This window comes from Apaloderma vittatum, unplaced genomic scaffold, assembly GCF_000703405.1.
Source record: "Apaloderma vittatum isolate BGI_N311 unplaced genomic scaffold, ASM70340v1 scaffold38085, whole genome shotgun sequence".
NCBI classification, from domain to species: Eukaryota; Metazoa; Chordata; class Aves; order Trogoniformes; family Trogonidae; genus Apaloderma; species Apaloderma vittatum.
The window spans coordinates 1-13,926 of NW_009719589.1; the positions used below are offsets into that span (position 1 = coordinate 1).

The 13,926-nt window shown below is 39.4% G+C and overlaps 1 protein-coding gene across 1 annotated transcript in view; it reads left to right on the top strand.

The window, feature by feature from the left end:
* Positions 1-932: 932 nt before the first annotated feature.
* The window catches only part of ORC4 (origin recognition complex, subunit 4), a 16,380-nt gene continuing 3,386 nt past the window's right edge, over positions 933-13,926 (top strand). Inside the window, exons 1-9 of the mRNA XM_009870682.1 lie at positions 933-994; positions 3,101-3,177; positions 3,792-3,882; positions 5,636-5,711; positions 6,086-6,171; positions 8,272-8,320; positions 8,825-8,976; positions 10,742-10,915; positions 11,245-11,331. Of these exons, the coding sequence (XP_009868984.1) occupies positions 938-994; positions 3,101-3,177; positions 3,792-3,882; positions 5,636-5,711; positions 6,086-6,171; positions 8,272-8,320; positions 8,825-8,976; positions 10,742-10,915; positions 11,245-11,331 (849 nt within the window). The 5' untranslated portion in view covers positions 933-937. The remainder of the gene's footprint in view (positions 995-3,100; positions 3,178-3,791; positions 3,883-5,635; positions 5,712-6,085; positions 6,172-8,271; positions 8,321-8,824; positions 8,977-10,741; positions 10,916-11,244; positions 11,332-13,926) is intronic.

Here is a 13,926-nt window from a genome sequence, read left to right on the forward strand (position 1 = left end):
TTTATGGGTTTTTTTAGCAGCCAGAGTCGTCCTTTGCTCCTGCGCCGGGGGACTGAGCGGTGCCTGACGGGAGAAGGAACGGAACTGTGGGAGAGGGGAACGGGCTGCGCTAAAATAAGTGTAAATTGTTGTGGAGCAAGTCTTGGAAGCTTTCTGTTAGCACAGAGGGAGAATCGTTGCGTATCCAGAGAGGCCCCGTGGTTGTTATAAGCTGCACCAGCACAGCCAATTATTTCTTTAAAGACTGAATGGGCCTAACGTGTTACGTGCCTGTAGCTTGTCCCAGCTGCGGAAACATAAATACGTGATATTGAACCATCTTAAACGGTTAAAATGGTCAGAGGACAAGGTGTACGTATGCTGCTTGTTAGTGCAACTTACTTGAAGAGTGCCCGTTTGATTGCGCACAATAGTGGCTCTGCAGCATAAAGCCCGAGCTGTGCCGCTCCTGGGTCTGTGCAGGATCAGCTGGTGCATGGCTGCACTGTCTTCGTGGGACCGGGCACGTCGCTGAGGCTTGTGAATGTCATCGCTGCTGTTAAAAACTTGCTTGAGAAACTTTGCAAAAAGACTTGAGGACAACGCTTTCGTATCCGTTGCGTTGAGTACTGGTTGCATGGTGCTGAATGGCATCCTCAAGCAAATACTGTTCAGAAGCTGTATGTAAATGTGGATTTCCTCTAATCAGAAATGAACTCAGAATGCTTCAGTTGTGGTGTTTATCTGGGTTTTTTATCAATTTTTGTCAATTTTTTTTAATCAATTAAGAGCCAATGTTTATGACAACTTAAGTTCTTACAAATGAGCAACTGCCTTGCATTTGCTGTACTGAATTTAGTTTACTGACATCTAAGTACGGTTCCTAACAGTTACTTGGAAAACAAAGTAATTCAGTATAATTTTTGTATTCTTTTGTTTAAAGGTGAAAACTTCTGCAATGAGTAAACGTAAGTTGAAGGAGAGCAGTGGAACAAATGCAGAATGCATTTCACAGGTTGGTAACATCTTTATTAGGTGGCTTTGTTTTTAAGCTATTAAACTTTTTGATCCTCGGCCATCCATGTCGTTCTCTAGCTTTATACTAGACCAGTTAAAAAGGCATTTATGGGTGTGCAATTCTGTATTTCTTTCAGCTTCTTGTCTGATGTTTTCTTGCTTCAAGTGTTAATGATTTACTTTTTGAGGTCTTAATGAAAATGGCAAAGCATGGTCTTGCACTTTTACAGCCATTTGTGGCAAAGATTTGCATAAATCTGTTTTTATCTAATCAGATTCTTTACCTTTTCTATTTGAATCACTTAGGTGACTTTTTTTTTAACAGCTGAGGTTAGGCAGTACAGCAGTGGCCAAATCAGTTTTCAGTTTGGTGGGGTTTTTTAACCTTTATTACTCTGTTTTCTCAAAGTGATTACTTAAAAACTGTGATGCATTTCATAGTGCATTACCTCTTGTTCTGTGTTTTCTTGTATTTTAATATCTTTCCCTCATTTACCTATAAAATCCCTTTATAGGAGGAAACCTTTTCACCTGTGAATGGACAGTTCTGACTGCTCAGATAGATTATTCACTGAAACAGAATAAATCTGGAAATTAAATCAGTAAGACTTTAGTAGAAGAAAAATTAACTGAAAAATCAGGTAGAGAAGTACAGCTCACGTTAAAAAGGAGTTCCTTTCATAAAGCGGGAGTACTAGCGAAATCGATTTCTGTCATTCTTGTCTCCATTATTTTGACTTGCTGAGAGCACTTCACAAAGATGCACCTGCATGTATTTAGTTTTAAACCAAACCCAGTGAGAGCTGATGCTGGTAATTCCATCATAAATTAGGTATTAGCTAAGTGTTAGAAGATGACGTATTTTCAACATACTAAAGGGCTGGTAGTAACATACCCCAGGACAGTGACAGGCCTGAATGAGTAACTACCACCTGAGGCGAGAGAAACCCAAAACATCTGCAGTACAGTATTGCCTCAGCCTGTGGTTTCCTGAGATAGGGCACTGCACTTTTTGGTGATGTCTTAGGATTCCGCAGAAACGAAAAAGGACTCAGTTAAGAGGTGCAACTTGGAGAATGTAGAGGAAAGCCATGTGGGAGGGAAGATGAACCAGCTCTGATTAAAAGAAGGAATGTAGTGGCAATCGTGGCACAGAGATGCATGACGATGGCATAGTTCGTTTTCAGGTCAACTTAACTGAAAGGCAAGGTGCTCAAGTGTGATTGGAAAGGAAAATCACTTCATTAGCAGTTTGCTGTTTAAACTCTGAAATTCTTTGACAATGAGCACTTAAACTGGACACCAAGCCTTATAAAAGCATGGAGTATTTCAGGTATTTTAGGATAGCTTAAATGAGGGATGGGGGGAAGTACCATTACAGACTCCTGTAAATTTTTAAAACCGAGCATTGTCCAGTTTGCCTGCTGCTGCTGAAGTGGTAGGAAGAAATATGCAATGATGCTGAAGGTTGGCTGTTTGGGAATTGAAGATGCAGTTTGAAGTAACAGTTCCTAATGTGGAAAACTGACGTCAGTGTACACATACGTCTAAAGATATCCCAAGCAATACATCCAAAAGAATAGCTAAAAGAACGGCATTCACTGTGCAATTTGAAGGACTTCAGAACTTGGTCTAAACTTCAAGCTGGGTGGACTTCATTCCATCCTTTGTAAGCAATATATTCGCTTCAGTATCACACTACTTCCTACGCCCCTCCCAAATTTTGGGAACAAGGTATCTGAATTGAGCCTTTGAAGAAACTCTAAATTTGATACTTTCAAATGTTTGAAGGCTGTGACGTGGGAGTGGTGCAAAGTGTATTCACTGAGAATTTGGGGGAATAACTAAGTGGGTTGTGTTTTGTTTAAGTCGTCTCGTAAATGTTTTGTTTTGCCTGTATTACACAAAAAGTTAGTACTATGAATTACATGAACTTTCAGGACCCTGTATCATTGATGATAATTAAAATTTACAGGTTACAGAGTATTTGTAACACCACAGAAACCTGTGTATTTTAGTATTATTTCATTGCAGTCACTACATTATTGGTACATTCTGTGTTTGAAGCACGAAGCATTCTACCTGTCTTATATTATATCTGTAGGTGCAAAAAATTTTACGTGAAAGATTCTGTCACCATAATGCTACTGGAAGACTGTTTGGGGTTGACTCTCAGTACAGGTGAGTGAGCAGACTCAAGTACCAAGTATTTTCTATTTTAACCACAGTAGAAAAGTAGTCAGGTGAGGTCATAATTTTCTGCTACCTCTGCTTTTCTAAATTATGCAGCCTTAAATGGCTTGAAGCTTCATGCATCTAAAAATTATTTCCTTTGGGTTTTATGAATTTCTGTACAACTCTCAGGTTCTGAGTTTTGTTTTTCTTGTTTCTCAAAACACTGTGGTTTTGAGCCTGAGGAGATATTTTTAATGCATATTCTAAGGCTGTGCTTAATGACCCAGAAAGTTAAATTCTTTTGTGAATTTTTGTGCTTACTTTAGTTTTCCTCCTCTTTATTGGTAAGCTGTGTTAAAAGTAAATCTTAAACTTTGGAATCCAACATCACGTTTCTTGAAGTAGAAACCCATATTTAAAAGAAACCTTTTTCTTAGGGTCATCCAGACGTGGAGATGGAAGTTAGGAAGAAAGGACCTATCATGACAATAGTAATATCCATTAGGGGTAGAACAAGTTGAAATATATAAAGTTTTCTCTTACACTCTAAAGATTCTTCTTTAGTCTCAGTGAATGTTTTCTGGTTTGATGTTTTTAACCTATTGCTGTTGTTGACACAGGCATCTGATGGAACTGCTGAAACGAACTGTTATTCATGGAGAAAGTAACTCTGCCCTCATCATTGGACCCCGAGGATCAGGAAAGACTGCGGTATAACACGTGTTAGAAGTTTCTAGAAGGTCAAATGAAGTACGAGGTAGATAACCTCGCTGAAGTCCTGGGAACTTTTGGAGCTAATTTTTCATCTCTGCCTGCTTTTAAAGAGAGAATTGCTAATCACCTACATATAATTTCAAAACATTCTAGGACTTCTTGTGAGCTAATTCAGTTGAATAACATTATGGGAAAATCTGCTTCCTAACAATCCTCTGAGTTTTTTTTTCTAATGCCGAGTTCCTAGAGATTTTGTGAAATAGAATAGCAGCTGACAAAACCATGTACCTGTCCACCTCCACAGTGGCTTGCAGAAATATTCATGGTTTTGGAATTCTTTACACTTCTTCACCAGGTTTCATGATGTGCTAAAGGTACCCAAAACATGTAAAATTGAATTTTTTTCAGAGCAAAATGCATTTGTTGCTCAGTGATCTGGATAGATCCTGCTTTCTTTCAGTATTTGTCCTGGTGCAATTCTGTAATGGCTCTTGCCACAGAGAAGTTCATTTTTGCAATTAATGCCACATATTGCTTAATTTTTAAAAGTTAACCTGCTATTGCTATTGGGCTTCCTCTGTAAAAGTGACAGATTTGTAGGTAAGCAGCAAGTGCTCTTGTAGTGCAGAAAATAGGTTTTAGATTTTCATGTATTTGCAATGTAGACTTCCGAGGTACAATTGAGATTATGGGGTAAGGGAATAGCCAGAATGCATAGTATCTGCTTATTGGGTAGAAATTTGAGAAAAGGGAATAAGCTTTTTTTTCCCAAGTATCCAAATATTGGCACCTGAATTAGGAGCCTTAACTGTATCTGCTTCTGAACACAATACCTATAGAAAAGGATGGATGAGCTCTATACTGCAAGCAAATCGGAGCAAATGTGAAGGTCTTGCAAAACCCCGCAAGAAAACAATTCCTCAAACATCACGTGTCCTCTGGTCACCAAAACTCAAACTATTTTTATTGTTTAATTAAAGTTTACATTTTCTTCCAAACCTTTTATGTAAGGATAGTGAAGGTGAAAATTTGTGATCCTTCCTGCCAGAATATAAGTAAGTGAATCCCGTATTCAAAATGAATGATTTTTTTTTTTAATTCTCTATGAAGTGAAGATGTTAGTTCTCAAGAAAATTGTAAATGTATGTGTATATAAGTATAAACACGTAGATGGGAAGCAAAAGCAAAGTAGCAAGTGAATGAAAAGTTAGCATTTCCCCTACTTATATGTGTTTTAACACAAGTTCCTTATGACTTCTCCCAAGTGCAAGTTCTTGACGGACTGTAAGTTTTATAAGCAGTAGTTGACGTAGTTATGTGCAATTTAATTTTGCCTCACGCTTCTAACTTGGAGGAAAAGAGTAAGCATAGTGTCTTTAAAGATGTAAAGCCAAGATTTTTGTTCTACAGCATCTAATGAAGCAGTGAAGCCAAATGTGATGCTAAGTAGACAAATTCTCTCACATCTCAAACTGGTAAAGCTCTCTTGGAGATTTTTAAAGCAGTAAGATATTACCCTCAAAAAAGTGACTAACGTAATCAAGTTATTTTTATATTTCTTTCCAAGAATGAACAAATCTAATTGCTACAGTCATGATAGTGAATGTGAAGTTTTAGTATTTGAGTTTTAAAAATGTTCAAAAAAAATTATCTAATGAAACTGCACATACTGTTTTCTGACAATATCCATTTATGTGCTTCTCTTAATGTATTAATCTTCTTATAAAGAAATCATGTATTTTTTCCTTAGTTATTAAACCGTGTCTTAAAAGAGCTCAAGGAAATGAAACAAGTTAGAGAGAACATCTTGGAAGTTCGTCTGAATGGCAAGTAATACAGAAATATTCAAATGTTATGTTCTAGTCAGTTATATATCCTATGTACTGAACAAAAATTTTTATTTCGGCCTTGATTATGAACACATTTGTCTGTGAGGTCCAAAGGGCCTTTCTTCATATCTCTCTCTGTAGAGCACACTTGTGTGCTTTTAATGGTTTTTCAAAATTTTAAAAATTGGTTTGGTTGTGATTGAGTTGTTTGAAGTAATTTATTACATATGGAAAATTACTGCCTGGTATTAATTTTTGAAAAGGCTGGGAATGGAGAGAAGCTTCTGGATAAGTTTCTCATGGCTGTAGGCATGGCCTCTTGGTGCAAAGGAAAACTGCCAATTCTTCATGAAAAAATCATTTTATTGCAGGACTCCTGCAGACTAATGATAAAGTTGCCCTGAAGGAGATCACCAGGCAGTTGCACCTGGAAAACGTGGTGGGAGACAAAGTTTTTGTAAGGATCAATTTTATTATACTCTTTACTTATCTTCCTGCAAAAACCCTTGCCTAGGAAACTAGCTTTATAGTGTGCAGCTTGTTGAGACTGAACGGGCTTTGAAAGTCTGTTAGCAGAATCGCAGTGGGCTTGTTCTTCTCAGAGGTTTCTCATTTAAAATGCTTAATAATTGATGGCAGTAGTGGATTGTGGCAGCATTTACCTGTGAAGAGTCTGGTTTACAAACACTTGAAGTGTGCCAGCAAGTACTTCAGTTCCACACAAGTGCTGGGTGTTACATTTTGCAAATTGACCAATATTGTTGCATCCTGATTACCTTTTCAAAAAATATCAGTGGAAAAAATACAAGAACAGAAAGGCTCTCTTAGCCTCTAAATGAAACAAACATTAAGTATTCTAAAGAGACTTTGTTTAGAGAGGTAGAGTATTTTGGAAACATTGGCTTTAAGATTTCAAGACAAAGAGTAAGCAAGCTCAGCAGCCAAAAAGCAGTATCTTTAGTATGTTTGCAAATTTTTCTAGTTCAGAGGGAAATCTATCCCGGCTTCCTAGAGCTCTCATTTTGCACAGAATTTCTATTAGAATATTTGCTTCTATTGACCTTTTCCCGAAGATAAGAAACTCATTTGCATTAGTAGTAAAGTCAATAGTAAAGAGAATAACTGAAGAGCTTCGGATTACGTTTCGCTTGTTTGAGCATGAAATAGCTTGGGTTGGTGATGTGAGCTGCCCTGGCTGTTGCCTGTTACTCCATGAGTGTTGTGGAGAGGCCACCTTCTGGTACCACAGAAGATCCCTCTGAGCATCATCTTCTCCTTTACTCACAGACAGGGCCTTAGAGATAGGCAGAGTTTCCGTTTTTGTGAGTCATGTGTAATGCCCAATCCAAGTGGCTAAAGCAGAATTATAAGGAGGGGAGAAAGGTGAAATCTCACCAGATAAGGTTCATTTTACTTATCCCAAATGATTTTAGATACAGAGAATGGAAAACCCTTGCTGGTGGTGAGCTAAATTTTCCCCAAATACAGCTGTGATCGTAAAAGGAAATAGCAAGTTGTTTCATCACAGAATTGTTGAGGCTGGAAAAGACCTGAGATCGTCAAGTCCAGCCCATGACCCAACAGCCCCACATGGGTGAGAGCACGGCACTAAGTGCCACATCCAGCCTCTCCTTGAACCCCTCCGAGGGACGGTGACTCCACCACTTCCCTGGGCAGTGCATGACAATGCCATTTCAGCCTAGATGTTTGAACGAGGGGGTTTTTGTGTGTGGTTTTATTTTTTTTTCCTTCAACTGGAACAACCTTTCAGGGTCCACATTTTCACTGCCAAAAATGCTGGAGGCAAAACTGGACTTAACGTTTCATTCCCCTGTACTTTTCCCTTGAAGTTACTGTGGAGTACTACTTTAAACTTGAGCCATCTAATCCCTTTGGTTGCACACGGGCACAGAAACATACTGATTTGCAGGAATGTCCTTCTCTCTGTAGAAATTTCTCCTTTCTTAGCTTCTGCAACTCGCATTTGGAGAACAAATTGGCTTTTCTGCCTTCTTTGTTAGGGCTTGTGGTCTTCAGTCACAGTTATTTCCCATCTCTACTTCAGAGGGTGTAAATGTGTGTGTAACTGAGGCAGGATGGCCGTAGCAGTTTGTTTTTCTCTGTCATGAAGGTTTGATCCTTTCAGCTGTAATAAGGGTGCAAATTACAAACGGCAGAGTGATTATTCTCAGCGGAGCACGTTAGGTGGCAGTTTTTGCATGAGTGTAGATGGAAAATGACTATGCAGTAGCTATTTAAGGGAAGATAAAGCTACTTGGAAATTTAGCTTATTGTAGATGTTCTTCTGATTGCTAATAACTCCGTGTCTGAGGTTTCAGACTGTAAGAAAGTGGATCAATGTAGAGTTTACTCAGTTTTCTTGTCCTGAAGAGGTTTTGGTTGTACAACATGAAGTGAAATTGTAAGTTTTCAAATATGGTTTTGAAAGCAGGGTTTTAGGAGATGGGCTTCATTATGTGCCTGAATCTGATGTAGCTAGATAATTTTGAGCATGGCATTGAAAATCTGTTGGTAAACTTATTTTTTCTCTGTGTAGGGCAGTTTTGCTGAAAATCTTGTGTTTCTTCTTGAAGCTTTAAGGAAAGGTGAGCACTAGCCCCTGTTCAAACGTGTATGTGTGTGCTTGTCACTTGACTGAGAAGTTAGTATGTACATGTTTTTTCATCTACTTGTACAAGAAATCTCGGCCTAGAATGGTTACAAGATCATGTAAAAAATACATAACCCTAAAAAAAATTATACATAATGTAACTGATGCTGTAAAGGCTTGTGTCTGATGATCAGTTATGAAGTGCAGATTCTTTTATGCAGTTTTTAAGCTATTAAAAAGACCATGTGTTTAAAAACTTGCCACAGGAGTCAGTCTTGCCTTGCAACCAGAAATGATGCTTGGCAGAACACTACACAACCCTACCAAATTCTCCATGTACTTTTGTTTTCACTGTTTTAGCAGAACTTACGTGAAAGGTGGGCTTAGTCAAGAGCTAAAAGAAAATATGTAACTTGCTAAAACTGCAATTTATGAAAGCTGTAGGGATGGAGGTCTGATGATGAAGTTACCTTACTAACATTTAAAATTGCAATCTCAGGAGATCGAAATAGCAGTTGTCCAGTCTTGTTTATACTGGATGAATTTGACTTGTTTGTTCACCACAAGAATCAGACGCTGCTCTATAACCTTTTTGATATATCCCAGTCAGCACAGACTCCAGTCACAGTTATCGGACTTACATGTAGACAGGTAAGAAATTGCACTTTCTCATTCCAAATTTTTAGCTGTTCTAAGGAGACTTTTCTTGGTCAGAATGTTTTCTCCTCTCCTGAAACCTTACTTAATTTACGAAGAGACTTTTGTCAGGTACCTGCTTTTTCCTGACTTCTGAATTCAGATGGGGGCCACGGGGGGAATAAAAAAACCCCAATCAGTTGCACTCAAAGCAAACTTGGATGACCAAAGAACGGCAAAGCCTGCAGTTTTATTGCCAGAGGAGCAGGTTTCCGTGTCGCAGGAGACACAAGGCGGAAGAGTCATAATTATCCACGTGGCTGTTTTTATTATTCCATCATTCCCTCTCTGGAGAGGGTCCTGGGCATTTCAGTTTTTTGTCAGCAGTTGGTACAGAGACTTGCAGTAACCTACAAGTATTTAAATCATTGCTCTGAGGATAAGGAATTATTTTTAAAGCAAACCTTTCAATAGGACACTTTTCCTACAGTATTACCATGTTCAGAAGGGGTTTAGCAACCATATTAAACTTGCTGTGGTTTTTATAGTGACATTGTAGGGAATTGTGGACAGATTATGTGTTTATTGTGAAATAATTACTTTGTACCTCTATAGAACCTGATGTTTTATAAAAATTACACTGTTTTTCTCAATGAACTAGATTGGTGGTGAAGATAGCCAGATTTTAATGGGATGAATAAATAAACCTTTCACTGACGCCTGAATGTGGGGTTGATTTGGTTGAGGTGCTATTTAGCTGGGCAAATTTCTGGAAGTGAATAGAATAGTTAATAGTTGATTTATTAAATTATAATCTTTCCATTTGCCTCGTTACTGTCCTGAGTCTGGTATCATAACCACATGTAATTTAGAACCCCATATTGCTCTGCTTTTGAATGTGATTTCAGTGGCTGTCCCATGGCTGTGGTGATAAATGTTGCTTCTGAGTTCTTTATAAAATCACTGGTCCCTGTTGCACGTGACCTAAATCAAAAAAATGTTGCGCTGTTGGCTCTCTACTTACGCTTTTTGGTGAGGAATTCCAGTATCCTTTAGGCCTTTTCTCACTGCAAGCGAAAACACCAAAACTGACCTATAACAAACCCTTAAACCCCCAAAAGGCCTGTTCAGAACTCCTAGAAACTGGGAGTGTCACATTCTGTCCCAGTATGAGGCAGGGGAACCGCCTGGGTTTCTCTAAATGGATGAATCTATTGCTGTGTGTTCCCCGAAAAGTCAGCTTTTTTCTCACATCGTCAGCCGACAGCTCCGTGGCAGACCTGCTTAGTTCTGTGTGACGATCTTAGAAGATTTGGCTCTTAGGTGTTTTGTTGTTTGTTTTTTTTTTTAAATCATTTTTTTAAGCTGGATTCTTTCTGTCCGACAAAAGGCATGTGAACTGCTGGGTGCCAGCCTGCGGCTGGGCGACACGGACAACTTGTCTGGAGCCCCGATAGGCTGCAAGGTCTTGAAAGCAGACTGAAGGGACTGAAATATTTACATAATCTATGGAGGAATTTTGCCGGGTATCCTAGCAACTCATTAGCCCGTGTGACGCAGGCATCACGTGCTCTGGGTAAATGGCTGGTCGTTAGGCATTGCAAGGCACATCAATTGCAATAATTAGCAAAGGTCTTGTTAGAGCATTTTCAGCCTAAGAATTTAATTTTTTGTCTTCTTAATACAACTTTAGTGTTTTCTTGTAGTTCTTAGTGTAGGAAACCATGCACTAAATGCATCATCTTTTTTTTTTTAAAACTTTTTTTTTTTTTTTAATAAGGATATCCTGGAGCTTTTGGAGAAGAGAGTAAAATCAAGGTTCTCTCACCGCCAGATCTATTTGATGAATTCCTTTGATTTTAAACAATACATTAGGATATTCAAGGAACAGCTTTCTCTTCCTGCTGCATTTCCTGACGAGTCTTTTGCACAAAAATGGAATAATAATGTTCAGGTATTTAAAGCTCTTTATATTTGGTTTTAGTAAAACTGCTAAACTAAGACTAGTTTGTAAGTATAAAGCCTTTACCTAGAATTAGTATTTAATTTTGCTGTTTGATATGGAATAAATCAAGTTACGATAGAGAATCTTTGCTTATTGAAGTCTGGAATAAAATTAGAAGTGTTACAAAAGAGACCAGAAAGTTAATGCTAGAGATGAAGAATTGTATTGTCCAGCATGAGCTGAGCTCTTTCTGAAAGTTAGCTAATCGGTATTTTATCCGGTGAGTGTGAAATGATTGGCTGAGATGATTAAAGTGTCACTTACTTATTTTTATTTAGCATCTCTCAGAGGATAAAACGGTGCAAGAGGTGCTGCAGAACCTTTTTCACTATACTAAAGATCTGCGCTCGCTCCATTTGCTGCTGGTATGTATTTGGATGTGGCTATAATAGCTTCTGGATGCACAATCGTCGGTAAACAACACTTGTGCTTTTCAAGCCACTTACCTGAGCTTTACTTGAAACATCTTTTTCTTGGGCTGGTTTTTGACAGTCCTGGTTTCTTGCCTGCTTTATCAGACCACGCTTTATTGAGTTTGAGTAGTTCCAGTTGCTGCAGCACATTGTGAGGGTGTACCCATTTAATTAGAATGGTGGTGGGGTTTTTGGTATTTAAAATAATTTTTGCCAAGTCTTTCCACTTAAAAAGCAAAACTGTAGGTGAAGTACACCCAAAATCCTTTCCGAGATTCTTTTTGATTGGTGGTGAATCCTGAAAGCTGCTTGTACTAAACCCTACTTTTTTTAACTTTAAGTGTGGTGTTGCAGCCAAATATTCCTCTGTTCCTCCTCTTCCACTACATCTGTCACTCTACTAAACCTGCTTCTCTTCAGCACTGTCTGTCTTCTTCAGAGATTTTTAGTGCCATTTTTTAACTATGGTCCCTTACTATATTCTCCTGTCACTCTCTCTTTTGTGCTCCTCCTGACACTGTTGGGGTTTGTCCATGTCCCTGGCCTGTTTCTCGAGCTACTTTTGAGTAACTCGCTGTGTTACAGTGGTGCATTTGGAATAACTGTTGCTTAGAGGTAAAATATTTGGCGTTGTCATCCCTCTTTCCACTCTTCTTTCTTGCTAAACTATTGCTCTTGCAAATAACCAGAGCTCAGGAGCATCCTAGCCTGTGGGGCCTAGTTGCTCCTGGATACCTCTTCAGGCAAAAACCCATGTAGCGACAGGCTTGGTATTCACACAGAAGAATTGCTTTTGTTTTAACACTTCCAATTTCTTCTTAACGCATAGTATCAGATAAAATCACTTTATGGACTGTATGATTAGGCACCACTTTGTTTTCCGGAGCTGGTTTCATGCCCAGAGCACTGCAGGTAGCCCAGACACTGTCCTGAATTTGTCCATTACTGTGACGTTAGTCCAGGAAATGTGATCATAATCTTTTAAATTTTGAGGTGCTGGAAGCTTGAGTGCGCTAATCCCTAGAAATATTGAGAGGGATGTTAATTCTGATGTGCCAAATGACCACATTATCTGACATCAAGGGCATGAGGGAACTTTCAGAATTTTACTCGGCAGCTTCAGCCTTTCCGAGCTCTCTGAGGGGAGAGAAGGAAGGCCTCTCGCTGCGTGGAGAAAAATGAGACGGCTGCTTTCCTGTTACCACTGTGAGAAGGCTTCTGTGTTTAGTAAGTAGGAGGCAAAGCTGACAATGAACTTCCTCCTGTCACGACGAAGGAGCTGAAGCTTAACGTGTGGTCAGGCTCTCTTGGAGGACCTATTTTATTTTATTTTATTTTTTTTAAAATCTGCCTCCCTCACTTCTGTTTTTTTAATGCAGTTAATATGAACGCAGTAACATTCGTTAGAGGAGATAAGTAACGCTTATTTAAACATCTTGAACTACCTACGTGCTTCTGTCTGTGTGAAGAGCCCACTGAATGGCCCTGCGCACCTTGTGTTGTGCAAATACTCAGATTTTCACCTTCAGCTCTGTGGTGGGCTGCTCTGGGACTCTTTAAGTGTTGACAGCTTTTCCCAACGCTGGGTTTACAGCCACTCCGAAAACTAGATCTGGAGCTTGCCGTTCTAGTTCTGAAACACAGAGCAGGATCAGAGTCCTCTTTTTTGTAGTCCTTGGTTTCCTCAAGTTGGTGACAAGATGGCAGGTTATTTCTGGTTTAGGGGCACCCAATTCCACCTCCGTGGCTGGAATGAATGCTGGAAGGAAGAGCTGGTGCCTACCTGAACAGCCTTCCTCGGAGAGCCAAGGGGTGTCAGAACTGAGGCTGAAGTTCCTTATTGATTTCTTCAGCGTGTTCTGAGTTTTTCCTTTAGAATGGGGTTTTCTTGGCTCCGAAGTCACCTTGCTTGTAATTCTTGTATTAGCCAAAGTGTGGATTAATTGTCCTGCTGGATGTATTTTTCTTTCATTTTCAAAATCTGTAGGAGTCTGCTGCTCGAGTCGGTGAGAGCAGCTTTGCGCTGGGCAGGGGGTAGGGGTGGTAACTGGAGGTGCCCTTGCTCTTTACCTGCTTTTGGGTGGCAAGGACTTGTTTTCAGTGAGCAGCTACTTCTGAATTATGTGCAGCACTCCCCAGCACTTCACGTTGTCAGATGAACACGTGGGTTTTCAGCGGAAACCCAGTACCTGTCTCATGCATGCAAACCTTGGATCTTGGGAGAATTGACTAAGTGGATTTTTTTTTTAGTGAAGTAAAATAAGTGATTTTTAATGCAAGTAGAACTAGACAGCTGGTAAAATCTCATTTGGCTCTTGCTGTTTCTGTCTTGTGGGTGACGTAATGCCATCAGGTGTGTGTCTGCTTTTAGCCTTTATGGTATAAAAACATCATTCTGTACCTGTGAACGTCTATAAGGAGAGGAGGAGCACTGGAAAAGATGGGTGGTGAATGGCATTGGATGTTCTCAGTTAAACAGATGAACAGTTTTTCATCACACAGACCTGCCCAAGCAGGAGGTGGTCACTGAAAGCCCTTTTTCCTGCT